At 55.7% G+C, this 26,137-nt stretch overlaps 1 protein-coding gene across 6 annotated transcripts; it reads left to right on the plus strand.

The window, feature by feature from the left end:
- Positions 1-444: 444 nt before the first annotated feature.
- Positions 445-25,397, plus strand: TNKS1BP1 (tankyrase 1 binding protein 1). Of its 6 annotated transcripts, none has more exons than XR_013403797.1 (12): positions 445-557; positions 3,450-3,608; positions 4,694-5,327; positions 7,202-7,271; positions 11,152-12,513; positions 14,487-16,648; positions 22,218-22,584; positions 22,821-22,971; positions 23,102-23,238; positions 23,377-24,154; positions 24,437-24,509; positions 24,956-25,397. XR_013403797.1 is itself a non-coding variant. In XM_015114166.3 (12 exons), the coding sequence occupies exons 2-11, from the start codon at positions 3,515-3,517 to the stop codon at positions 24,495-24,497; spliced, it is 5,196 nt and encodes a 1,731-aa protein (XP_014969652.3). In that variant the 5' UTR covers positions 445-557; positions 3,450-3,514; the 3' UTR covers positions 24,498-24,509; positions 24,956-25,397. The 6 variants fall into 6 exon arrangements, 2 of the variants coding, with proteins under 2 accessions (XP_014969652.3, XP_014969653.3); XR_013403795.1 differs by having other exon boundaries at positions 23,385-24,154; XR_013403796.1 differs by having other exon boundaries at positions 23,388-24,154.
- The last annotated feature ends 740 nt before the right edge of the window (positions 25,398-26,137 follow it).

The raw sequence follows: 26,137 nt of genomic DNA on the forward strand, positions 1-26,137 counted from the left end.
CCGTGGCTCTAAATCTGAATTGACACAGGAGGGGTGGCCACGTTGCGCGCGTTCTCAGCACTCAGGTGGCTGTACCAGGAAGCCGCTCCAGTCCGCCGGCTGCTACCTTCTTGCCGGCGTAGCTCGATGGTACTGCACTCCGTGCAGGCGGCGGGGCCCGGGAGGGGCCGCCAAGGCAGTCTCTCTAGGCAGTCGTCTCGGTGTCCATTTTACCCGAGCGCCCCCGGCTGAATTGCGTCAGTTTCGCCCCGGTCTGAGCCTGGGGCGGGCCCCTCATCTGCAAGCCTCATGAATAATTGAGTACTGGGCCGCGCCTGTTTGCCGACGGTGGGACGAATTCTGCACGGGCTTCCAACTCCCGGGTTCCACCGGCTCATGCATATTCATGAGCGCCCTGGGGGCGTGGGCCTGGGCGGAGCTAGGGGCGGGGCCCCGCCGGGGCTCACAGTGGCTTCGTCCCGCGGTGACGGCGGCGGCGGCGGCGGTAGCAGCGGCGGCGGCGGCGGGGACTGGCGTCGGGGCGCCGAGCCGAGCGGAGCCGGATCCCGGGCGAGCGCGTGAGTGCGCGGGGGCGGGCGGGCGAAGGAGGGGGCGGGGTCCGGGATGGGGCGGGGGAGGGGCATGGAAGGAGTGGGCGCTTTCCAGCCGAGACCTCGGGTTGAGGTGGTGGCGGTGAGGGGGTCACCAGGAAAGTTTGCAGGGGCCGGGGGCGCTGGGGACGCTGGAGGCCCGGGGGAAGCTGGCGCGTGTGCGCGGGGGCGGAGGGCGCATGGTCTGGAGCTCGTGCTGGCGGAGCCAGAAGAAAGGGGGGAGGGGGCGAGGGCTTGGGGCGGGGCCGGGGGCGGGCAGAGCCGCTGGAGGGACCCCTGCCTCCCCTTCCCCTGGGCCGCGCTAGCCCCCTCCCCCGGCTCCTTCGGCACGCCCCCAGCCACCCCAGTCCGCCCCCACCTGATCGACGTCTGCAGCCCACCGTCTGTTCGCCGGCTGCTTCACAGCCCGCTCACAGGTCCTCCGCTTCTGCCGCCACCGCCGTCCCCTCCTCCTCCTCCATCCTCTTCTCCTCCTCCTCTTCGGCTGCCGCTGTCCCTTCTGTGTCCAGAGCTCCCCACTGGGCCCCTCCAGACAGCCCATTGCCCGGGGCTGTTCCATCTTCCCGTTGGCCCTCCCTCTTTCCACCAGTTTGCGTGCTGTCCCTGCCGACCTCTCTAGCCTTCGATCCGGCTGGAGATCTTGCGGTCCATAGGGGCGACCCCGCCTGCGCCGAGTCCCCTCCGGGGCTGGAGCTGCCCAGCCCTTCTGGAGGCCTTATCTGCCAGGGGTCAGTTCGTCTCTACCCCGCTACCCTCTACCTCCTGGTCTTTTGGGGGTGGGGAGTGCTCGGATCCGCTGCGATTTTGCAGCTTCTGGCCACAGCCTTGGTGGCCTTGCTCACCTGGGGCTCCTGGCTGGGGTCTCTGAGTTGCTGTGGCCACCTCCGCACCTGGGGACTCTGAGCCCGCCTTCATTGCTGCAGCCCCTCATACCGCAGAGGGGCCCATCAGAACCTCAGGTGAAAGGATTTTTTTGATTCTGAGCCAATTCATTTCCATGTCCAACCACCCACACTATGTCCCTAGTAATAATGTTCAAGGACAAGGAAACAATCTTGTGTTTTAATTTTATTTTTTCTATCATGTGCCCCTCCCCCCACCACACTTGGCCTGGCTCTGCATAGTTATTCACACACCCACAGTGGGCAGTCTTCCGTGGTGGTTGACTGACCAGTGGGTTGACAGTACTGGGTTTCTCTGCTGTCTTCATACCCTTTCCCATCTTTGAAATCCCTGGGGCAGGGTTAGCGTTAGGGGAGAGGAGTTGGATTTTGCAGAGGTTGAGCACTGGAATTTGGTGCTGTCTTCCCAGACCAGCTGGAGTGGGTGGTTTTAAGTGAGGCAATGCCCCTTGCAGGTTGGAGAGGGTTGGGTTGTCCTCAGGGCTCTGCACACCGGGTGAGGGAAACTTCCCCCTTGCATGAGAGGTGCAGGGCCCTATTCCCCAGGGTCTCCATGTTTTTGTGGGTGGGAGAGTGCTTCAGGAGCCAGGATGGGAACTGAGGAGGTGGTGGAGTATCTGAAGAACAGGTGACAGGACTAGGGCCTGGGAGAGTGAAGGAATGGTCTGGGAATGCTGGTAGCCTGGGGTCACGGAAGAGGAGGAGGTGCTTATCAGGATATTAGCTCATTGGTGACACTGAATGGAATCACAGTAATCATAGGCAACATTTATTGAATCCTTATTATGTACTAGTCATTGTGCTAAGCAGTTTTCATGTACTATATCACGTAAGCCCCCTCAGGGTCTCAATAATCCCATTTTTCAGTTGGAGACACTGAGGCTTAGAGAAGTCACACGGCTAGAAAGTGGTAGACCCATCCAGCCTTGAATCTTGGTATATCAGACCCTGAAGCTCCTGTGGCAGGCTTCTACCACAGGGCTGTGCCACTTGGTTTAATTTCTTCTGTTCCCCTCAGAACTCCTTAAAGCCAACCCAAGGCTGGTGAGTGAAGCCCACATAGCCCCTTTTCATAGGCTGTGGCTGTTCCGCCCTGACTCTCTTGGAAGGTGGAGCCCCAGGGAATTTTCCCCCAAGTCACTCCACCCCCCGGATATTCTCAAGCCCTGTCCCGTTCTCCCAGCCCAGGCCTGGGCCGGCTCCTCCTTCCTCTTGGCTAGGCTCTGGAAATCCAGTGGGAGGCCATTGCTATGGCAACAGGACTAGGCCCTGGCTTTACCTCATCAAATTCCAAGCTGAAGCCAAGCGATTGAGAAATTAAAGAAAAAAATATATTCCAGATGTTTACTTTTTATTCCTTATTTTTCCGTGTTTGGATGAGACAGCTCTGAGGGAGGGGAGAGTGGGGCAGGGATGTGGAGGGAGAACAGGGAGAGGGGGGAGAAGGAACCACTCCCAGCTTTGGGAGGGAGGGAGAGAGGGAAGGAGGGTGAGCGGGAAGGGGGAGGCAGGCAATGAGGCGGAGCCCAGGTTGGGGAGGAGCGGGTTTTTCCCGTCTCCCGTGAGGTGATTCACAGAGTCTTCATACTTTGCAACTCTCTGGCTCTGCTTTGAGTAGACACCTCCAGCGGGGCCGTCCTACTCAGGGGGCACTCTGGGGACTGTAAGTGGGGTGTCTTGGAGAGTTTGTCAGAGGAGGGAGCAGTGAGTGACTCCCTGAAGCGCTAGGACTTTGGGGTTAGAAGATAAGAATGGGGAGGATCTGGGAAGAGTTGAGGATATGGCTGCTGGGAACCTCCCTTGACCTCCTCCACCCTCCCCACCCCCCCACCCCCTGCCCCAAGTTCTCTCTTCCTGTCCCACACTCTGCCTCTGCTAGAAATAGGAGACTTCTCTCTGCTAAACCTACTGGCAACGCCCAACTCTTTTTTTCCTTCTCTTCTCTCTCTTTTCCTAGGTCTGCAGCCACCCCGGCTCATACCTCTCTGCCTCCCAACTCTCAAGGAGGGTCTGCCGCATGTAATGAAAGTGTCTACTCTCAGGGAAAGCTCAGCCATGGCTTCCCCACTGCCCCGGGAGATGGAGGAGGAGCTGGTGCCTGCTGGCTCTGAGCCAGGTACCAATGGGTGCAGGGTGGAGCTGGGTGGCTGGGAGGGGGTGGGAAGGGCAGAGGCTGCCCCCTCTTTCTGTCTTGGGGGGTGGTTGAGTGATGATTCTGTTGAGATAGAGAAGGAGTACCAAGGCAGTGCAGGATGAGTGTGAAAGGTTCTCAGCTTCTCTTGAGACTCTTCAGAACTGTTTGGGATCATAACTTTCTAACAGGTGTAAGAGTAGACAGGGACCTTTGAGATGATACAGATCAAGCTGCATGCTTTGCAGAGGGGGAAACTGAGGCCCACAGGGACAAATGGAGTGTACAAGTGGGAGTTTGAACCCAGACCTCCTGGCTCCTTGCATAGACTCTTTTCTTATATTTAGCCAAATGTGTAGGAGGTAAAGGATTCCATCAGGAGGGTAGTGGATGAGGTTACTTCCAAGGTCATTTAGCTTTATATAGAAGGTAGGTTTCTGGTCCTGTTTTTTTTTCTCCCTGTAGCAGATTTACTTTTGTTTGACTTCGGTCAATAGTAAGTTTGCATTCCCAGTCACACACCAGATGACAGTGGGGAGGTGGCCTGGGAGTGTGCTATGACTGGGGGAGGAGGCAGCCTGGAGGCAGGATAGAGAAGCTCGGCTGAGATTGAGAGTTTACTATGGTTGATAGAGAAGAGTGTCACATAAGGTGAACAAACTAGATTGGGAATATGGGGACTGACTGCTTGATAGGGGCAGGCAGGCGTTTGTCTGTTGTCTCTTTTGTTCATTCATTCTTTTGTTTGATTATAACTTATAATTAAACTTATGTTAGCTGCAAAATACAGTACAGGAAGAAATAAGGTGCCAGGTGGGTCCTTACATAGCTTCAGCTTAAAAGGGGAATTGGCTAAAACATTTTGGGAGTTTGAAGAAGGAAGAAGATGCTTCTGGGATGTGTGTAGAAAATCAAGGAAGGCTTCACGGAAGAGGTGGCATATGACTTGTGTCTAGAAAGATGTGAATATTCTTAAATTGGAGGGTGGGAGATGAGGTGGAACAGGAACAAAGGAGTTCTGCTTCCTGGTTCTTCTGACAGCTCCCCTGCCAACCCTTTCCTTTTGGTAGGTGACACTCGGGCCAAACCCCCTGTCAAGCCCAAACCCCGGGCCCTGCCTGCCAAGCCAGCCCTGCCTGCCAAACCCAGCCTGCTGGTGCCTGTTGGGCCTCGGCCTCCCCGGGGTCCCCTGGCTGAGTTGCCTTCTGCCAGGAAGATGAACATGCTGGCAGGACCCCAACCCTATGGTGGCAGCAAGCGCCCGCTTCCCTTTGCACCAAGGCCTGTGGTTGAGGCCTCCACTGGAGGAGAAGCCATCCAAGAGACTGGGAAAGAGGAGGCTGGGAAAGAGGAGCCACCCCCGTTGACACCCCCAGCTCGATGTGCCGCCCCAGGGGGCGTACGGAAGGCCCCTGCCCCTTTCCGCCCAGCCTCAGAGCGCTTCGCGGCCACCACGGTGGAAGAGATCCTGGCCAAGATGGAGCAGCCTCGGAAGGAGGTCCCTGCCAGCCCTGACCGCCTGTGGGGTTCCCGCCTCACCTTTAACCACGATGGCAGCTCGCGGTATGGCCCCAGGACCTATGGCACGACCACTGCTCCCAGGGATGAGGATGGCAGCACCCTCTCCAAGGGACGGTCCCAGGAGGAGCCAGTAAAGCCTGCAGCCGAGTGCCAGGAAGAGCACAGCAGGACCCCTGAGGAGAGGTGAAGGGTGGGAGGTTGTATGTTTTGTGGCAGCCTGGAGGTCAGATGGGGTGGGATTGGGTGGGGGCTGGGGACCAAGTGCATGGCCCCGTATAGGGTTGTGACTTTTACCCGTAGATTGGTCGTGTGCCGTGAATACAGGCAGATCCCGATCTAAGTCACAAGTCATTCCCCAGCAGATGGTGTTATCATTACTGTATGCTTTTAAAGTTGTAGTTTTCGTTACAGAATTGATGTAGGTTTATGTTAGAGAGTTCAAGTGTATAGTACAGAAATTTAATAGACAATAGATTTTTTTTTTTTTTTTTTTTTTGAGATGGTGTTTTGCTCTTGTCGCCCAGGCAGGAATACAGTGGTGCAATCTCGGCTCACTGCAACCTCTGCCTCCCAGGTTCAAGTGATTCTCCTTCCTCAGCCTCCCAAGTAGCTGGGATTACAGGCGTGTGCCACCACACCAAGCTAATAGTTTTTTTGTATGTTTAGGAGAGATGGGGTTTTATCCTGTCGGCCAGGCTGGTCTTGAACTCCTGACCTCAGGTGATCCGCCTGCCTCGGCCTCCCAAAGTGCTGGGATTACAGGCGTGAGCCACCACGCCCGGCCAAGAAGTTTATTTTTAGTTTCCATATACTGAGAGCTGGCCTCATTGGCATCCTGTTTGTTCAAGGGAGTATTAGATCCATTGTAGAGATGAGGAAACTGAGGCTCAAAAATGACTTCCATAGTCTCGGCAAGTTAAGAGGCAGAGACGGACATCTTGTTTGATTCCAAAGCCTCTGCTCTTAACTGTTAGCTCTTACAGTGGGCAGAGCAGTGTGCCTGTCCTGGGGTGGGCTGCGTGTGTCAGGAGGAGCAGGGCACAGTCTCTCCCTGTGAGGCGGAATCTGATGGGAGAGATAAGACAAGAACACATCTTGATTCCAGGCCAGCTAGTGTCTGCATAGAGATTTTGGCTGGTTGGAGACATTTGCATATGATAACGCTTCTCCAGAGTTGCCACTAGTGGAAAGCAAGGCTGGCCAGGAGGTGCTTCTTGGGGTTGTGGGCACGGGACATTGGAGGAAGAGGCTGAGGCATCTCAGGAGCCATCAGCTGCACAGAGGCTGTCCTCAGTGCTGGGAGAGCCAGCTTGAGGCATGGCTGGCTCCTTGGGCCTTTGACCGCTCTGCTGGGCTCAGAGGCTCCCTTTCTCTTCCTACTGCTATGAGAAGCAAAGGCTGGTGTGGTCTGGGCCGAGCGGGAAACTGAGAGTCCGTGCCCTGCCCTGCCCTCTGGCCTTGCCCTTCTCTACCTTCAAGTGTCTGGAGCCTTGGCCCCAGAGCCAGTCCTTTGCCTGTCCCAGACCAGGGTGCTGTGAGGTCACACTCTTGCCCAGGCTGGGTTCCACCCGCCATCTTCCTTGCCTCCCTCACTCCAAGGAGGGCTTAAGAACAACTTCAGCCCTGGAAAATCACTCTTTCCTCTTCCCCTCCCCCACTGCAGTTCTTCAAGAAGTATTGGCAAGGCAGCGGGACCAGCTGCACTCTTCCTGGCTAGAGGAGAACTTTAACTCCTTATGGGTTAAGGGAAAGAAGAGTTATGTTTTTAGGAACCATTGAGAGGTCTGGGCATCCAGGATGCTTTTCCTAAAGGAGCTGGGGAATTTAACCCTTCACGCTCAGGTAGGGAATAAGCACTGTCTCCCGGGGCACTTGCCAAATGGAAAATGGACAGATTCTGTGTCCCTAATGGTTCCAGGCAGGGCTCAAGAGTAAATGGCTAGGAGGGTTTAACCTTTGGGTGCTGTTAAAGTTGCATTGGGAGACTCTCTCACATTCTCATTCTGTGACAGACTCTAACATTCCGTGCTTCCATTTCCTGTCCTCGTCCCTCACAGGAGCCTTCCTTCCAACCTGGCCTTCAACGGGGACCTGGCTAAGGCAGCCAGCTCGGAGCTACCTGCTGATGTGAGTTATCCTCCGATTATGAATCAGAATCACGTATTTTAGAGCTGGGAGGGTCATCTGAGATCATCTTTTCTACTGTCCTTGTAGTTCAGATGGGGAAACTGAGGCCCATGGAGAGAGTGACTCACTGGAGGACTGACTGGGATTTTTCGACTCCCAGGCCAGTGCTCTTGATCACCAAAGTGGCTAAGTGTGGTTCTGGCCATAAGGCCATTCATCATAAACAGTAATGAGAGTATCCACAGCAACTGCCATTGATTAAGTCCCTACTATGTGCTGGGCCTGTCCCAGGAACGTTAACTGGCTCAATCCTTGTGATAGCTTTGGCTAGTAGACCCGGTTAGTCCCATGTGAGAGATGAGGGCGCCTGTGCTCACAAAGGGTAAGTAACTTAGGCTGAGGCAGGAGCTGCCGTGTCTGCCTCCCGTGCTCTCCCTGGCTGGGCTGCCTTTTCTGGGGTCAGAAGAGGGCTGAGTCTCTTTGCTGAGATTTTCTCATTATACTCCTGTTCTTGAAGATGGTCAGCCTGCTTTCTTGAGTAAACAAAGTACAGGATGGCCCTTTTTGCTCATACAGCCCTTGCTAGCTGGAGACCTGACTTGATTATTTATCCATCCAGCAAGCAGTGACTGTTAGGAACTGCCTGTTAGGAACTGGGTGCTGGGGATAGCTGTGAAGGTAGAGAGCGCAGGGCCGAGTGTGGTCAGGGAAGGTGTCACTGTGAAGGGCAGAGGCTGAGCTGTGTGCATGTCTGGGGAGCAGCATTCTTGGTAGAGGGCACAGCAAGTACAAAGGCATTGATGCCTTGCTGGCAAGGAGGCCAGGATGTCTGCCTCGCAGTGAGAGAGGAATTGGGTGGTAGTGAGGACCGACGGAGGGTGGGTTTGGATTGTGTCAAGTCTTGAAGGCCTCTGGAAAGACTTTGGCTTGAGTGAGGGCAGCAGGCCATTTGAAGGGTTTGCAGGAGAGGCTTGGGATGCTGCTGTCTTAGTTGTAGAGAGTCACCTGGCCCACTGGGTTAAGAATCAGTTGCAGGGAGGTAAGATCAGCAGCATGGACCAGTCAGGGGGCTGTTGGAATCGTCCAGGTGAGAGATGATGATGGCTTGGACCCTGGAGATAGCTTACAGTGAAGATGGGGAGAAGTGGTTGGTTCTGGATAGAATTTGAAGGCATGGTGGAAAGGACTTTCAGAGAGATTGAGAGCACAGAATCAAGGGTGACCCCAAGGCTTTTGGCGTGAGCAACCAGAAGGATGAGTTTATGGTTGCCGAGATGGGGACTTCTAAGGGTGAAGGAAGATCGGGGGAGATGGGAGGAGTTTGCTTGTGGATTTGCTGAATTTAAGATGGCTTTCAGACATCCATGTGGAAACGTCAGGTGGATGGTTGGGCAGTTGAGTCTGGCCTTCTTGGGAAGCGAGCAAATTTGAAAGGAACACTTGGGAATTGTCAGAGTAGGGATGCTTGTGACGACTGGTTGAGATTACCGAGAGAGGGGATGGTGCAGGAGGGGAGGGCCCAGAGACACAGCCAAGGAGACTGGGAGGATAGTGAGAGAGTCCGCCAAATAGAGACAGCCTCCAGGACTAGGGGAGGGCGCCATCAGCTGTCTGATGCCGCTGACAGGTCAAGCAAGGTGAGTGCAGAGAATTGGATTGAGCTTCAGGGAGGTCATCCGTGACCTTGACGAGAGTAGTTAGGTGGTTTGGAGTGGGTTCAAGAGAGAAGGGGACAAGAAGAACTGTGGATATTAATAGTGAATGTAGACAGGGCTTTCAAGAAAATGGTGGTAGCTAGTGAGTGATGTGGGGTCAAGAGTGGTTTTTTGGTTTGCTTTTTTGGTTTTTCAAGACAGAAGAAATTAGAGCAGTTTGTGTACTGATGGAAATGATCCAGTAGAGAGGGAAAAAAAATCAATGATGCAGGAGAGAGGAAGGATTGGCCTCAGCCCCAAGCGAGGACAGTGCCTGATAGCAGAAGGGGAGGCAGAGTGCTTGGGCTCCCATGCAGGAAGTGGGTGGTGTGCCAGTGGGGGGTTGTCGGGGTGGGAAGGGGTTCTCTGCTGGTGGCCTCTGTGTTCTCAGGGAACAGGAAGCAAGGCCATCAGCTGAGAGAGGATTGGGGGAGGTGCGGAGGTCTGACGGGAGAAGATGCTAAAACATTGCCTGGGAGAGTCATGGAGTGAATGGGAGGGGGAGTGCCGTGGGATTCTGGGCAGCTCTGGGGCCGGCTCGAGGTCAGTGGTGAATCTGGAGTGAGACCAGCTGTCACAATTATGTGTTTTTCTCCAGCCACATGCAGCTACTCAGGTGCTGGGCTAGGATTGGCCCAGCTGTATTGGAGAGCTGTATTTAAACAGGTTACACAGTGTGATGAAGCAGATGAAGGAGTTGAGCGTTGGGTAAAAAGTGACGTTAATGGTGATAAGAAGAGAGGTAAGGGTATGAGGGGAGTGGGGGACAGTGAGAAAGAATGAGGGTTAAGGGGCTGTGCTACCAGAGGAGCTGAAAATGAGGGTGTTGGGGTAATAGAGTGAGCCTTCAGATAAACGGTGGGGGTGGGTGAGCGGGATACTTGGGACTGAGGTGATGCAGAGGGTGCAGCCACTGGTAAGGCTGAGGTCTAGGGTGTGACCTTGAGAGGATGGGTCGCACCGTCACTGGGGCAGAGGAGGCCAGCGAACCAGAGGCTGGAAGGGTCGCATCTGGCTATGGAGATCACTGTAAGCTATCACAGCAGTGCTGGAGAGGGTTGCAGTGATCCAGCGGTTATGGTTTTCAAGAAATGATGGGTGTGTAAGGGTTGATAACAAGAAGGAATTGTGGGTGCTGTAGTTTAAGGGCACGAGCTTTGAAATTAGAACGTTGTAGAGGGAAGTAAGCATGGAGGGAACAGAAGGGACCTTGAGAAGCAAGCAGGACCCTTTATTTTGCCCGGTCCTAGTAGGTGATGATGTGGGAGAAATAACTGCATGGGAGAAGGCGGCCAGGGAAGCGTGACCTATGTAGAGGGCAAAGGTCAGATGGAGCCAGACTTGCTTCATTGTCTGGGGACAGGTGGAGTGCCAGGTGCTTGGTGCCTCGTTTGTCCCCCTGTTCTCTCCACGTCCTCCCCACTCTGCCCCCATCATTCCATGAGTCCTATGCCGAGGGGCCAGTGTACACATTTCCCTTCACCCTCACCTAACTGGGAGTTGGGCATTGTGGCCACCGGCCCTAATGTACAGATGAGGAAGCTGAGACTCAGAGAGACCAAGTGTCTGCCATACGTGAGGGAGGGCACATACTGGTAAGAGGCAGTGCTGGGACGGCTCAAGCTAGGCACTGTCACGTCCCCCGGTGCCTTTTGCCTGGGTCCCATGGCCTTCCTGCTTCCTTGGCACCTCTGGAGTGGCAGGAGGAGCACCCCGTCCGTGCTGTAGCCACTCCTGCGACTGCTCTGTAGCTGCACTGCACCTCAAGTCCTGCTTTGAGGCGAAACCCTCTCTCCCCTCCCGACTCCCACATGCCGAGATGCCTCAATAGCCAGATTCTCAATGTTCCTTTTCCCTTTATAAAGCAGGTGTTCTGGACCCCGAACTGTGGCCTCTGAGGAGATCCTCAGATGAGCTTCGGGTTGAGTGGGTGAGGGGTTCCAACCACCTGAAATGGTAGGAATAAGGCTAGGTACATTCTGGGGGAGGTCTAAAGGGGGCTCTGTGAGAAGTCCTGCCTTGAGTCGTCTATGGGGCCTCTCCCGTCTGTCCTGAGAGGACCCCCTTAGGTTCCAGTTTCCTCCTCCCAGCCTGGGAGAAGTTGACCTGGGGTCTGTGTGGGGTTGGAGGGGACCCTGCCCGCCCCACTGAGAGGTGAGTGACGGCTCTTGACCTTTCTCTTGCAGATTTCCAAGCCCTGGATTCCCTCAAGTCCAGCCCCTTCCTCAGAGAATGGAGGCCCTGCCAGCCCAGGCCTCCCCGCAGAAGCCTCAGGCTCAGGCCCTGGCTCTCCCCATCTTCACTCACCCGATAAGAGTTCTCCCTGCCACTTGCAGCTTCTGGAAGCCCAGAGTCCTGATGCTTCCCAGGCTTCTCCTTGCCCCGCTGTGACTCCATCAGCTCCAAGTGCAGCCCTGCCTGAGGAGGGCTCCCGCCACACCCCCAGCCCCGGGCTCCCTGCTGAGGGGGCTCCAGAGGCCCCCAGACCCAGCAGCCCTCCCCCTGAGGTCTCGGAGCCCCACAGCCTGGATCAGCCCCCTGCCACCTCGCCCCGGCCCCTGATCGAGGTGGGTGAGTTGCTTGATCTCACTCGGACGTTTCCATCTGGCGGGGAGGAGGAGGCCAAGGGTGACGCACACCTCCGCCCCACCAGCCTGGTTCAGCGCCGATTCTCTGAAGGTGTGCTCCAGTCACCCAGCCAGGACCAGGAGAAGCTGGGGGGCTCGCTGGCTGCCCTGCCCCAAGGCCAGGGGAGCCAGTTGGCCCTGGATTGTCCCTTTGGAGCAGAGTCCAACTGGAGCTTATCACAGTCCTTCGAATGGACCTTCCCCACGCGGCCCTCGGGTCTGGGCGTGTGGCGGCTGGACTCCCCGCCTCCCTCCCCCATCACTGAAGCCAGTGAGGCTGCCGAGGCTGCTGAGGCTGGCAACTTGGCTGTTTCCAGCAGGGAAGAAGGAGTGTCTCAGCAGGGGCAAGGGACCGGGTCAGCTCCAAGTGGGTCAGGAAGGCCTAGTTCCTGGGTGCAAGGGGATGATCCAAGCATGTCCCTCCCCGAGAAGGGCGATGGGGAGAGTCAACCTCAATTCCCAGCTGTTCCCCTTGAGCCCCTACCTACAACTGAGGGCTCACCTGGGTTACCTTTGCAGCAGGCAGAGGAGAGATACGAGTCGCAGGAGCCCTTGGCTGGACAGGAGTCCCCTCTCCCCCTGGCTACCAGGGAGGCAGCCCTGCCCATCCTGGAGCCGGTCCTGGGGCAGGAGCAGCCAGCACCCCCTGACCAGCCCTGTGTTCTCTTTGCTGATACCCCTGAGCCTGGGCAGGCACTGCCTATCGAGGAGGAGGCCGTGACCCTAGCCCGGGCCGAGACCACCCAACCCAAGACAGAGGCTCAAGACTTGTGTAGGGCGTCCCCCGAGCCTCCGGGCCCTGAAAGCAGCTCCCGCTGGCTGGACGACCTCCTGGCTTCACCACCACCTAGTGGTGGCGGTGCAAGACGGGGAGCTGGATCTGAGCTGAAGGACGCACAGTCCCCAAGTACCTGCTCTGAGGTGAGAAGGGGCATAGGGAGAGTGGGACTTCTGGGGACAGAGGCCAGGGCTTGGGTGGGCTTCATTCTTTGAACATGGATTTTACGTGTTAAGAGCTTGGGCTGTGGTAGCGAGCAAGGCAGCTGTGGACCTGCAGATCGTAGCTCTGCAGAACCGCACAGGACGGTGTGTGGGGTTTCGTGTGAGGCTGTATCCCAGCTTCAGCATTCGCTAGCTGATTGGTCTTGGGAAGAATGTGCCTTAACTGCTAAGCTTCAGAGTGCTTTCATGATAGTAGCGCCGGCCTCTTAGAGTTATATTGTGGGTAAACAAGAGGGGGAAAGCTCTCAGTACAGTGTGTGGCAGGTGCTGAGTATTCAGTCTCTCATTATGGGAATATTGTTCAAGGCAAAATAGTGTAGCCATTTAGAGCGTGGGCTCCTGGGTTGGTCTCCTGGCTCTGCTTTCCTTTGCCCAGGTGTGACCTTGAAAGAGTGACGTTTCTGCCCTCTGCCTCAGTTTCCACATCTGTAAAATGCGGATAAGATGAGCTCTACCTCCAAGGGTGTTGGCAAGGGTTCAATGAGCTGTAATGTCTAAAGTGCTAAGAATAGTGCCTGGTTCATCCTAAGTGCTTAATACGTGTTGGCTTTTACAAACGTTATTAACATTGAGCTCCAGACCTGCTTTGTAGACAGGCAGCTGGGCCTCAGAGGAGGCGAGCCTTGTGCAGTTACCCAGCAAGTTGGTGGCTGGGCCCGGGCCAGCGCCGTTTCCCGGCCCAGTGCCCTTTCTCCTACCAGGCTGCCTCTGAATTTAAGGGCCGGGGGCCAGGTGGCTTTTGAAATTTATTTCTCAAGCCGGGCCTGGGCTGTAAGGGGCGGGGCTGCAGGAAAGGAGGAGCCAGGGGGCCTCTGGAGGTTAGGGGGCGGGGAGGAGGAGGAGCAGGAAGGGGTTAAGCTGACTCCTGCAGTAGGTGTGTCTGTCCCGGGATGTGGGTGACTCAACTGGCTCCTGGGCGGGGCTGCCCAAGCTGCAGCTGCTCCGAAGGGAGCAGGGCCAGGGTGAGGGAGAGCCAGCGCTGCCAGAGCCGTCGGACAGGTCCCAGCGTGGGGAGCAGCCCAGCCCTATCCCTGCGCCCGGCTGGCCGCACCCAGCAGCCCCGAGGCGGGCGGGGGGCGGAGGGCCATGGCCCAGCCTGGGGACGGGGAGGCCAGCATGTCTGTCCTGGAGCGGCTGCTGGCCAACGCTGCGCTGAGGGATGAGGCTGGCCGGCTCCGAAGCCCTGAGCCCAGGGCTCTCCCGCCCACGAGGGTGAGTCAGGGAGCGTGAGGTGGGGGTTGGGGTGCAAGAAGCCCTGGCTGGGATTTTCCCCTGTGCTAGAAGCTGCCCCTCCTGTCTTTCCTGGGCCGAGGTGAGGGCTGAGAGGTCTTCCTGGGGAGGATTGAGCAGACGGCACTTTGGTTGGGGACGCAGGGGCTGGGTACTTACAGGAGGATGGGGGTCAGGTGGGGCGTGGGGGAGGACGGGCTGGAAAAGCTCTCACTGGTGTTGGAACCTTGCCTTGCAAGGGAGGTTGCAGAGAGGCTTTGAATCTTGACCTCTCCTAATCAAAAGGAAAGTACGTTGCCCGCCATTCCTGTGTGAAGACCACTCCTCTCCTGGCTGTTAGCCGAGTATTGCCCAAGGGTTGTAAACATGACCATGGGACCATCGATTGAGTGCCCACTGCATGCCAGGCATTATGCCGAGTGCTTGGTCTGAATGATTTCGTTTAATCCTCTCACACCGGCCCCACGCAGTAGGAATTATCTTCATTTAAGGATGAGGACGCTGAGGCCCCGAGTGGTTAAGTTATTTGCTCAAGGTCACACAGCTTTCTGTGGCCAAAGTGGGGCTTTCAGGCACTAGGCAGTGCTGACTCTGCTGGATTGACTCCCACCCCGATTGAATCTAATCGTTGTTTCTTTGTCTGTTTTTTTTCTTATTCCCAGGGACTCCTTGGCTGGTCCCAGAAAGATCTGCAGAGTGAATTTGGGATCACAGGAGACCCACAGCCCAGCAGTTTCAGTCCTTCCAACTGGTGTCAAGGTGCTTCTCAGGACTATGGCCTTGGGGGTGCAAGCCCTAGAGGAGACCCAGGTCTCGGAGAGAGGGACTGGACCAGCAAGTATGGGCAAGGAGCTGGGGAAGGGAGCACCAGGGAGTGGGCCAGCAGGTGTGGCATCGGCCAGGAGGAGATGGAGGCCAGCAGCAGCCAAGACCAGAGTGAAGTGTCTGCCCCAGGGGTGCTCACAGCCCAGGACCGGGTAGTTGGAAAGCCAGCCCAGCTTGGCACTCAGCGGAGCCAGGAGGCAGATGTTCAGGACTGGGAGTTCAGAAAGAGGGATTCCCAGGGCACTTACTCCAGCCGGGATGCGGAACTCCAGGACCAGGAATTTGGGAAGAGAGATTCACTGGGTACTTACAGTAGTCGAGATGTAAGCCTTGGGGACTGGGAATTTGGGAAAAGAGATTCTCTGGGTGCTTATGCCAGCCAAGATGCCAACGAGCAGGGTCAAAATTTGGGGAAGAGGGACCACCATGGCAGGTACAGCAGCCAGGATGCCGATGAGCAGGACTGGGAGTTTCAGAAGAGAGATGTGTCACTTGGCACCTATGGCAGCCGGGATGCAGAGCCGCAGGAACAGGAGTTTGGGAAGAGCGCTTGGATAAGGGACTACAGCAGTGGTGGCAGCTCCAGGACCCTTGACGCCCAGGAAAGAGGCTTTGGAACAAGACCCTTGAGCTCTGGGTTCAGCCCCGAGGAAGCCCAGCAACAGGATGAGGAATTTGAGAAGAAGATTCCAAGTGTGGAAGACAACCTTGGAGAGGGCAGCAGGGATGCTGGCCGGCCAGGACAGAGAGAATCAGGGGGCTTGTTCAGTCCTAGCACTGCCCACGTGCCGGATGGGGCACTCGGGCAGAGAGACCAGAGCAGCTGGCAAAACAGTGATGCTAGCCGGGAGGTGGGAGGGCATCAGGAGAGACAGCAGGCAGGGGCTCAGGGCCCTGGCAGTGCTGGCCTGGAAGATGGGGAGATGGGGAAGCGAGGCTGGGTCGGTGAGTTTAGCCTCAGTGTTGGCCCCCGGAGAGAGGCAGCATTTAGCCCAGGGCAGCAGGACTGGAGCCCGGACTTCTGCCTCGAGGCCAGTGAGAGGAGCTATCAGTTTGGCATCATTGGCAACGACAGAGTGAGTGGTGCTGGCTTTAGCCCTTCTAGCAAGATGGGAGGTGGTCACTTTGTGCCTCCTGGGAAGACCACAGCTGGCTCGGTGGACTGGACTGACCAGCTGGGTCTCAGGAACTTGGAAGTGTCCAGCTGTGTGGGTTCCGGGGGCTCAAGTGAGGCCAGGGAGGATGCCGTGGGACAGATGGGCTGGTCAGGCGGCCTGAGCTTGAGAGACATGAACCTGGCCGGCTGTTTGGAAAGTGGAGGGTCTGAAGAGCCCGGGGGAATTGGAGCTGGGGAGAAGGACTGGACTTCTGATGTGAATGTGAAGAGCAAAGATTTGACTGAGGTCGGGAAAGGAGGAGGCCACAGCCAGGCCAGAGAGAGTGGCGTGGGGCAGACCGACTGGTCAGGTGTGGAGGCCGGAGAGTTCCTTAAATCAAGGGAGCGTGGAGTTGGACAGGCAGACTGGACACCTGACCTCGGGCTGAGAAACATGGCCCCAGGGGCAGTCTGCAGTCCTGGAGAGCACAAAGAGCTTGGGGTGGGCCAGATGGACTGGGGTAACAATCTGGGCCTGAGGGATTTGGAGGTGTCCTGTGACCCAGAGTCTGGAGGTTCTCAGGGGCTACGGGGATGTGGGGTGGGGCAGATGGACTGGACCCGGGACTTGGCCCCCCGGAATGTGGAGCTCTTTGGGACTCCGAGTGAAGCCAGGGAGCATGGGGTGGGCGGGGTCAGCCAGTGCCCAGAGCCCAGCCTGAGGCACAATGGCAGCTTGTCCCCTGGCCTGGAGGCCAGAGACCCCTTGGAGGCCAGGGAGCTGGGGGTTGGTGAGACAAGTGGGCCAGAGACCCAGGGTGAAGATGACTCCTCGTGTTCCTTGGAGCCACACCCTGCAGACCGTGGAATGGAGACAGGAGAAGCCCTCAGCTTCGGAGCCAGGTAACGAACGGAGCCCCCTCCCAAGTGTGGGAGGGAACATGTGAGGGTTATCCAAGAAATTGGAACCTTTCTGAGGAGGGAAGAAACAGTTTTTCCTGAGGACTTTTAGTGTTTGGAAGATTGAGACATTTTAGACTAAGAATTTTTAATTCTACTTAAAAAATTGAAATACGATACACATACAGGTGAGTTCTTTTTGGGAAGGATGACTAATGTGTTACTTTTGCAACCCATGTTTGAGCTTTCTTGGTGATTTAGAATTGTGACTGTGATGGGGAAATGGTGCGTGTCATAGCTTGGATGGTTTCTGGTGGGTTCTACTCTTGTACACAGTAGCCGTTCCGCAGGCCTCTCAGCCCTGAAGCCACAGGTGGTTTCATAGGTGTAGGGCAGAGAATTCTGTCTCTTCTTGGCTGGGGCCACCACAGCCAGGAGTGGAGTGGACAGTGGCACCCACGGGTTCTCAAAGAGGTTAGGGACTTTGTGCTTCTTGCCTGTCATGAAGCCTGGAATAGCACGTTCAAGAACCTGAAGGGTATGGGGACCTGGCCCCATGACTTTGGCCTCTATGTGCAAAGTTGCTGAAAGAACTTTCCAAAGGCTTTGCAAGCCAACCACAATCTGTTTCATGGATGTTTTAAAACCAGCTGAGATGATTTTGCAGCTGAGAAAGGTGCTAAAAAGGCATTGCATCCGTTTTGTTAACATTTGCATCCATTGAGATTCGCTTTTATTCCCTTTAGTGAGTAGCACATGTTTCCTTTTCCAGCCCACAGTGGGAGCGTCTCACTGGGTATGTGGGGAAGGCAAGGGAAGTGTGGGGGTGGGGGCTTTTATAAGTGGAAGGGGTTGGTGATGGGAGGAGAGGAGCAGGAAGGGGCTAGAGAGCATCATGGTGGTCTTGGGGAGTCAGAGAGGCATTTGGGATGGAGGAGAAGGAGGGAGAGAGGAAGGTGGGCCCAGGGAGATGCCCAGGGGGGTTTGAGGAAGGGAAGCTTCCTGACGACTCAGGCTGTTGAGGGGGTGGTGATGGAGCACAGGGAACCACTGAGGCTGCATTGAGGACTGCAAGGAAGAGGAGAGGGTGCAGGACTAGGAGTCGGGAGGCCCTTGTGGTCCTGGGCAGGTTGCTGGGCTCTGAGCCTCAGTTTCTCAGGGTTTGACTCAGAAAGTGCAGAGTTCCAACTTTAATGTTCCTGGTGCAGGGGAGAGTCCAGGCTTGGCGTGGTTATTCCTGATTTCTCTTCCTGGGACTCATAGACCTTTGCACGCCCCATGCTTAACCACACATCTTACCTCATTGATCTTCCCAGCTGCTCTGTGAGGCAGGAAAGGGATTTTTATCCTCTCCGCTGGCAGGTGGAAAGGTGGTGTGACACCTTAAGGGCAAAGAGTCGGGAGTACCTCTTTCTCACTTGCTTATGTTAACTGCTTTCAGGTGTGGCCGCTGTGGGACCCACAGCTCTCTGCCTTTCCCTTCTGTGTGGGGTGGCTCTTGAGAAGTGGAAAGTGATCATCTTGTTCCCTTAGTTTAGGATAGAGGGAGGTGGGGCCGGGATTGTGGTGGAACTAGGTTAGGGGAAGAGGAGGGTAGCGTTGGAGAAGCAGGGAAGCACTCAGCTCTCCGAGCTTTGGTCTCATTGTGCCTTTAAAGCACCCAGGCTTTTGTGGTTGTGTTACCATAATCTGGTCAGTGTTGACTTTAACCCGAGTTCAGGGGTTAGCCGTGGTGCCATACAGGTGAGCCTCATTGTATGCAACAGAAAGCGCGGCTCCTCAAAAGCCGAATGGAAACAGTTGCTTTAGAGAGGAGTTCCAGGGGCTTGTTTGAATTTTATGCTTTTGGGCAGCCTTTTCTGAAATGTGTCCTAAAGAATACCAGTCTGTGAATATGTTTGGAAAATGCTGGGTACTCTATGGCCATACAGAAGACTTAGTCTGTATATTAGCATATATTAGTACCTTAAACACAAGTAATGCACTATTTTCCAAACTAATTTGGCTAATATCCAAGAGCCTAGTGTTCTGAGCAGGGAAATTCTGATGTAGGGAAATTCTACACTATGGGCACTTTCTCTTTTTTTTTTTTTTTTTTGATGGAGTCTCGGTCTGTCGTCGCCCAGGCTCCCAGCCTGAAGTGCAGTGGTGCGATCTTGGCTCACTGCAACCTCTGCCATCTGGGTTTAAGTGATTCTCCTGCCTCAGCCTCCTGAGTAGCTGGGATTACAGGCATACATCACCACGCCTGGCTAATTTTTGTATTTTTAGCAGAGACAGGGTTTCACCATGTTGGCCAGGCTGGTCTTGAACTCTAGACCTCATGTGATCTGCCCACCTCGGCCTCCCAAAGTGCTGGGATTACAGGAATGAGCCACCATGCCTGGCCCACTATGGGCACTTTGTCTTTAAAGAAAATTTTGGAGGTTCCCTTTGTAACGAGAAGTCCTTGAGAATAGCTCAGAGGGGTCTGGCTTTAGGTCCATCTGCCAGGCTTGCGCTCTGATTCTGTCACCACCTCTGTGACCTTGGGCAAGTTTGTTCTCTTCTGCAGGCCTCCGATTCCTCATATGTAAGTTGGGAGTAACTTACACCCAGTACTCACGGGGCTTTGTTGATTAGTCCTCACAAAAACTAGGGAAACTGAGACGCAGAGAGGCAGTGTGGCTGGCACCAGTTCCCGCGGCTGGTGGCTGTGGGTTTTTCTTGTCCCCCTGGGCCCAAGCCTTGCAGTCCTCTGTGGCCATCCTCCCTGTCTCTTTGGGGTCAAGGTCAGCTGCTGTTTCTCTAGACAAATCTTTCCAGCTTCACTCCTCCCTCATTTCAGGCTTCAAAACACTGGGATATTCACGTTTTGTAGTTCCAGCACCATGTTTGCCTCTGGAACGGTGGTGGAGGGTGGGGTGGGATACGGTCTTGGTCCTCAGGGTACTCTAAAGTTTAGATCAGGTGAAGGGTGTAGATGCGACAAGATGAGGCACATCCTCTCTGGCCAGGGACCTGTGTTGATGATAATGACTATCCTAATTGTTGTATTTATCAAGTGCTAACTATGTGTTAGGCACGTATTTCTGCCAACAAACTGGAACAGTTCATGTACTTTTATTACCCCCATTTTACAGATAAAGAAACTGAGGTTCAGAGTGGGACAAGTAACTTGTGGTCAAAGCCACAGGCATAGGAGGAGACAGAGCCTAGCTGTGTCCTGGAGGGGCAGGACTCAGCCCCTGTGTTCCTAACTACCCCTCTTTCCTGCTCCCATGCCGGGAGGGGCTCAGCTTGTACGTGATCCGGGCGCTTCGGGGTAGAAAAGCTGCTTCTAAGATGAGGTGAAGGGCGAGTGGGGTTTAGTCCGGCTGGGTGGACGTAGCTGTACTTCCTTGGGCTCTCCCCACTCGCCACTCTCCACTCCTCAGGGCTACCTCCAGAGCCCACTGACCTCTGCCTGAATGGCTTGGGCCAGCTCTCGGTTTAGAAGTGGATTTTTTTTGTTGTTTTTGAGATGGAGTTTTGCTCTTATTGCCCAGGCTGGAGTGCAGTGGCATGGTCTTGGCTCACTGCAACCTCCACCTCCTGGGTTCAAGCGATTCTCCTGCCTCGGCCTCCTAAGTAGCTGGGATTACAGGTGCCTGCCACCACGCCGGCTAATTTTTGTATTTTTAGTAGAAATGGGGTTTTACCGTGTTGGCCAGGCTGGTCTGGAACTCCTGACCTTAGGTGATCCGCCTGTCTTGGCCTCTCAAAGTGCTGGGATTACAGGCGTGAGCCACTGCGCCTGGCTGGAATGGATCTTTTTAGCTACCTGGGCATTTTACCTCTCTTTAGCTCCTGGGGCCTGCCCTCAGCCTTCTTTTGCCCCACCCCAGGGAGAGGCTTTGGGCCTGGCCTCTGTAGGCTGGGTGGGGTGCTGTTGCCGCCCCCTCCCTCCAAATCCTCCCTGATTTTAAGCTGGCTGTCAGGGTGAGCTGGCTTTGGTCCCCAGCCAGGACTGCTCCCAATTCTGCTGCCTTGCTGTACTTCTGCTGCCGCCACTGCCTCTTCCCCCAGTCTCTCCCCAGACCGCTTTAATTTCCATCTGTCAGCAGCTTGTGGAAGGACAGACTGCCACTCGGCCTGTCTCTCCCTGCCCCCTCTTCCTGCTTGGTATTGACTCACCTGCCCCACTCTCCTGCTTTCATCCCAGTGGGAACCTGGGGCCTGGCTTCCAGGCTCTGCCGTGCCAGCCATTCCCATACCTCTGTGCATGGTATGAGCGTGTGTGGGGGCGGGGGCGGGGGCGGGGGCGCGGGGATGCGCATGTTTGTGTCAGGTGTGGCTCTGTGCCGTGCCTGTAGACGTGGTGGGTGCGAGGTGCATCTTGAGTGACAAACAGTGTACAAGCTATCTGCCTGAGTGTGTGTGATGAGTGTGAATATGTCTGTCATTTTGGGGAGTGGCCGCTGGACAGGGTGGGTAATATGAGTTAGAGAGTGTGTGGTGTGCTTGTGCCATATTTGTTTTTTGTTTTTAGATGGGGTCTTGCTATGTTGCCCAGGCTGGTCTTGAACTCCTGGGCTCCCAAGATCCTCCTGCCCTGGCCTCCCAAGTAGCTGGGATTACAGGTGTGAGCCGTGCATCCCGTGCCCGGCTGTATTGTGTTTTGAGGAAGCAGGAGACAGAAGATGCATATGCTGCATGGAGGTCCAAGGTGACCCAGCCCCTCATTTGCTTGGCAAACATTTGCTTAGTGCGGTGCATAGCCAGGCTCTGGGTCAGGTGCCGGGTGCATAAAGGCAGAAAGGGCCCCGTTTTTGCCCTTGAGGAGCTCACAGTCTATAGGGACAAAGAACCATAAGACAGAAGCAGGAACTACACGGGTTGGAGCCCAGGGCTGGTAGGGCTGAGGCAGCCATGGTGGCTGGGAGGGCGCAGGGCAGCTTCGGAAGCGGAATGGAACCAAGGGGACAATACCACAAGGGACAGTGTGGTGTGGGGAGCTTTCCAGAATAGGGAGCAGCTCATTCAAAGCCACCAGCATGTGAGGGCCGGTGTGTTCTGATGGTCCCCAGTTGCTCTGTGAGCTTGGGGAATGAAGAGGCATGACATGGGGACTGAAGACAACAGGAGTCCAGAGAGGCAGGTGGGCCAGTACCCGGCTCACCCCAAGGAGTGTGACTGCCCGAGCAGATGGCCCTGGGAGGGAACACATTGCCAGCATCCAACAGCAACAGCAGCAGGAATAATGGCTGCTCCTTCTGGGGTGCGTACTGACCAGGACTGCGCCAAGTGCTTTAGATTCTTCTTCCATCCCTGCGGTGACTCCGTGCAGTTAGAGGAGCCTGAGCTGTTTCCAGGAGAGGGGGCTCACCCAAGGTCTCAGGGATTTGAACCCGCCAGACTGGCTCAGCTCTACCCCTGTGTGCTGTGTTGCTCAAGGCCCTGACCACGTCCTTCTTGAAGGAGTCTGGAAAAAGCATGGGAAGGAGGGCAAGGGAGAGTTTGGGGGCTAGGGGAAAGAGCTTGTGAAGGGGGGCTTCAGGGCAGGGAGATGGGGTCTCACGGTGATCTTGTTCTCTCTGTGTCCCCTTTACAGCCCTGGCAGGTGCCCAGCCCGCCCCCGGCCCTCCAGCTCCCAGGGCCTGCTGGAGGAGATGCTGGTAGCCAGCAGCTCCAAGGCGGTGGCTCGGAGGGAGTCAGCGGCCTTGGGCCTTGGGGGCCTGTTGGAGGAGGAAGGAGCCGGGGCAGGTGCTGCCCAGGAGGAGGTGCTGGAGCCTGGCAGGGACTCTTCACCCTCCTGGAGGCCCCAGCCTGATGGTGAGGCCAGCCAGACAGAAGACGTGGATGGCACGTGGGGCTCTTCAGCAGCCAGGCGGAGCGATCAGGGGCCAGCACAGACTTCTCGGCGGCCCTCCCAAGGCCCTCCCATCAGATCCCCCAGTCAGGACTTCTCCTTCATTGAGGTCAGTGGAGGGTGAGCCCAAGACAGTGGTTAGGTGAGGGCGATGCAGCCAGAGCCCCGTTCCTGGAGCTTCCCTGAGCAGTCCCAGTCCAGGAGGCAGAAAGCGGGTGTAGGTGCGTCACGTGAACGTGAAGCTCCGGCTGCAGGAGGGGTCCAGCTCCTCCTGGTCAGTTGCTGTTGAGGGGCTTCCGTGGGATGAGGCAGCAATGGCAGTGGTGTCGCCGTTGTCCCAAGCAGGACACCGAGATCCTCGACAGTGCCATGTATCGGAGCCGTGCCAACTTGGGGCGCAAGCGTGGGCACCGGGCCCCAGCCATTCGGCCTGGGGGTACCTTGGGCCTGTCGGAGGCAGCAGACTCGGATGCACGCCTGTTCCAGGACTCTACGGGTAGGGCTGATGTATTATTTGGTGGTGTCTCTTGATCTCTGGGGCATTAGGCCAGGCTTGTGCAGGGACTGCGGGTTGGGGAAGTCTGGATGTGCTGCCTTTTCTGAGCCCGTTCCCTGGGCCTTTGCAGAGCCACGGGCATCTCGGGTGCCATCTTCAGATGAAGAGGTAGTGGAGGAACCTCAGAGCCGCCGGACGCGGATGTCCTTGGGCACCAAGGGGCTGAAAGTCAACCTTTTTCCTGGCCTGAGCCCTTCAGCCCTGAAGGTACCATCTGATCATAGCAAACATGTCCAGCCATCTGGCCAGGTGGCCACCTTGCATGCTGTCTTTCTTCTTTCCATCCATCAATTAATTCCCCTGTCCCCCTCTCCCATTCCTCCTCTCATTCTCGTCTCCATTGAGGGCTCCAGAAGATCCCTTTGTGCCCCTCTGGGCCCTGTGCTGTGTGCCTAATGGGATGGAAAGAAGAACAAGACGTGTTCTTGTCCTGGAAGCTCAGGGGCAGTGGGAGACATGACGCCCGTGATTAGCCTGGATGAGGGAAGTTCAGGTGTCCCTGAGGAGAGGCACAGATAAGGGCTGGGCCTGTTCAGAGGGAGGAGTTATTTCCTAACAACAGAGTGGAGGGGAAGGGGAAGGGAGGGTGGATTGGAGAAGGCCTCCTGTAAGTATTTGATCTTAGCCAGAGGCAGGCACAGGAGTTGGCTCCTGGAGCCAGGGTGGTGGGGTGGCATTGCAGGCAGAGGGAACAGGGGTGGGAAGTCACCACTGGCTTTGTCCCACCCAGTTTGTCTGAATTCAATCCTGCCGTATCTTTCCGAGGACAGAAAGGTGTGCAAGGCGTAGCTCAGTTCTGCGGGAAGTGCATCTCTCAGTGACTTCCCATCCTTTGGGGTGAAAGGACTGCAGAGGGGTCTCTGCTTGATTCTGGGGACTGCACACTCTTGAGATAAGGTCTCCCCACCTGAGAATCCTACTGCCTGTCCCACTACTGTGTGTCTGCATCTGGACTTGTTTCTCAGGCCAAGCTGCGCCCCCGGAATCGCTCAGCTGAGGAGGGGGAGCCGGCCGAGAGCAAGTCGAGCCAGAAGGAGTCTGCGGTCCAGCGTTCGAAGTCCTGCAAGGTCCCAGGGCTGGGGAAGCCCCTCACGTTACCTCCCAAGCCAGAGAAGTCCTCAGGGTAGGTGACCTAAGTTCTGGGCATCCACTGACCTCACTGTATTACCCCGATGAAAAGGGAAACTCCCACTTCACAGAAGAGGCAAACGAGACTCAAAGAGGCACCTCAGTTGGACGTGCCCCAGATGAACGGTATGGAGATGGTGTCAGAATTTGGGTCCCTGCAGCCAGGCCCCAGACTGCCTCTTCTGGTTGGAGGGTGGTTTCTGTCCCTATCGCGTCTCCTTGTTTTGTTCAGTTTCCTCAAAGTTTGCATTCTGAACCTTTCCCCTCTGCCTGCTAGGTCAGAAGGATCGTCACCCAACTGGCTTCAAGCCCTGAAACTGAAGAAGAAGAAGGTCTGAGAAGTCACTGAGGTGAGGACGGGTTCCTGGGCTTGGATCCAGTCTGAGGAGGGCCTGCCCTGGAGGCTTGGGAGGCCTTGTGCCCCTTCTGTCCCTTAGTTCCCACCCCTTTCTGTGGGAGGTTAGAAACAGCAGGTGCAGCCAAGTTCCAGAGACTCGGTGGGCCCTTGGATCCTCTAGATTTTGTCCACAGGGAGGTCAGGGTGTTGTCTGGCCTGGTATGGAAGAGGAGGAGGGCCACCATCCTAGCCTGCCTCTCTTTGCTCAGGGACAGTCCCCCCATGCTCCCTGGCTGGACGGAGAGTGGTCAGCCAGCCCTTCTGGTCTGGGGCCCTGCAGGCACTTACCAGGCTCTATGACCAGGCTTAGCAGGGGGAACCAAGATGGGTGTGGGGGAGAGGAAACTGAAGCCTCCACAGTGTCCTTCCCTGACGTCTTTTCCTCCCTTCCCATTGCAGGTTCTTCCCACCTGGCAGTCTCAGGCAGTGCCCATTCCTGTGGGGTCCCTGGGTGAGGAGATGGCTGGAGCCCCACCATGCCCCAGGCTGCAGCCTCTGTCCCCCTCCACCTCTGAGGAGCATCTGGGGAGGCACATTTATGCACTTTGTATCACCTTCCCAACACCCCCCACACCTTCCCTTCCCTGGATTTCGTCACTAGTGGTTGAAGGTTTTATCCCTTCCTCTCCTTCCCTCTCCCTCTCTGCTTCCTTCTCCAGCCTCCCTTGGGTTTTCTTTTGATACCAATTTATAGCATTTTTTATAAAAGCCTTTGATTTTTATAATGGGTGGGACTGTACCCCTGCCTCACCCCAGGTCTCCCTCTGCCCCGCCAGGTACCCCACAGAGACCAATGACATTTTGCCACTTGAAACAATAAATAAAGTTTTTTGGGAATTGGTGCTGTCCAGGTGGTGGTGCGTGGTCATGGCTACCCATCTCCTCTTCCAAGGCTGCAGTTCGAAAGTGCTGATTCCCACTGTGCCCCACCAGGGGCTTACTCTGACATTGAATGTGTCACTTCCCTTTTACTTACCTCACTGAGAAGGGTATATTGTTTACGATAGGCTGGTCAAGAATTCAGACACCCCCTAAATCTTAGTAGTTTAACACAAAAAGGTTTATATTTCATCCATGACACAGTCCAGGGTGGGCTGGTGATAGGGGCACTCTGCACCTTGAAGTCATTCAGAGCCCAGGCTCTTTCCCTGTTGTGGCTCGGCCATCTTCAGGGCTTGGAGTCTTCTGCCACATCTAATGGAGAAAGGGTGAATCTTTTGTGGGAGACACTCTGAGTCCATTCAGGCTGCTGTAACAAAACACTGTATACTTGGATGGCTTATAAACAACAGACACTTGTTTCTCACAGTTTTGGAGGCCAGGAAGCTGAAGAACAAAGCACTGACAGATTCAGTGTCTGGTGAGTACCTGTTTTCTGGTGCATAGAGAGTGCCTTCTTGCTGCATCTTCACATGGTAGAAGGGACAAGGGAGCTCTCTGGGGCCTCTCTTATAAGGGCACTAATCCTATTTGTGAGACCTCCAACCTCATGAACGAAACATCTCCCTTTGTTGTTGTTGTTGTTGTTGTTGTTGTTGTTTTTTGAGAGTCTTGCTCTGTCACCAAGGCTGAAGTGCGGTG

The sequence above is a fragment of the Macaca mulatta genome, chromosome 14 (genome assembly GCF_049350105.2).
Source record: "Macaca mulatta isolate MMU2019108-1 chromosome 14, T2T-MMU8v2.0, whole genome shotgun sequence".
Taxonomy (NCBI): Eukaryota; Metazoa; Chordata; class Mammalia; order Primates; family Cercopithecidae; genus Macaca; species Macaca mulatta.

Coding starts and splice junctions, on each gene's coding strand:
- TNKS1BP1 (XM_015114166.3), top strand. CDS start 3,515: ATGAAAGTGTCTACTCTCAGGGAAAGCTCAGCCATGGCTTCCCCACTG. Junction 12,514..14,486: donor CCCCAAGTACCTGCTCTGAG/GTGAGAAGGGGC, acceptor TCTTATTCCCAG/GGACTCCTTGGCTGGTCCCA. Junction 22,972..23,101: donor CCTGTTCCAGGACTCTACGG/GTAGGGCTGATG, acceptor GGGCCTTTGCAG/AGCCACGGGCATCTCGGGTG.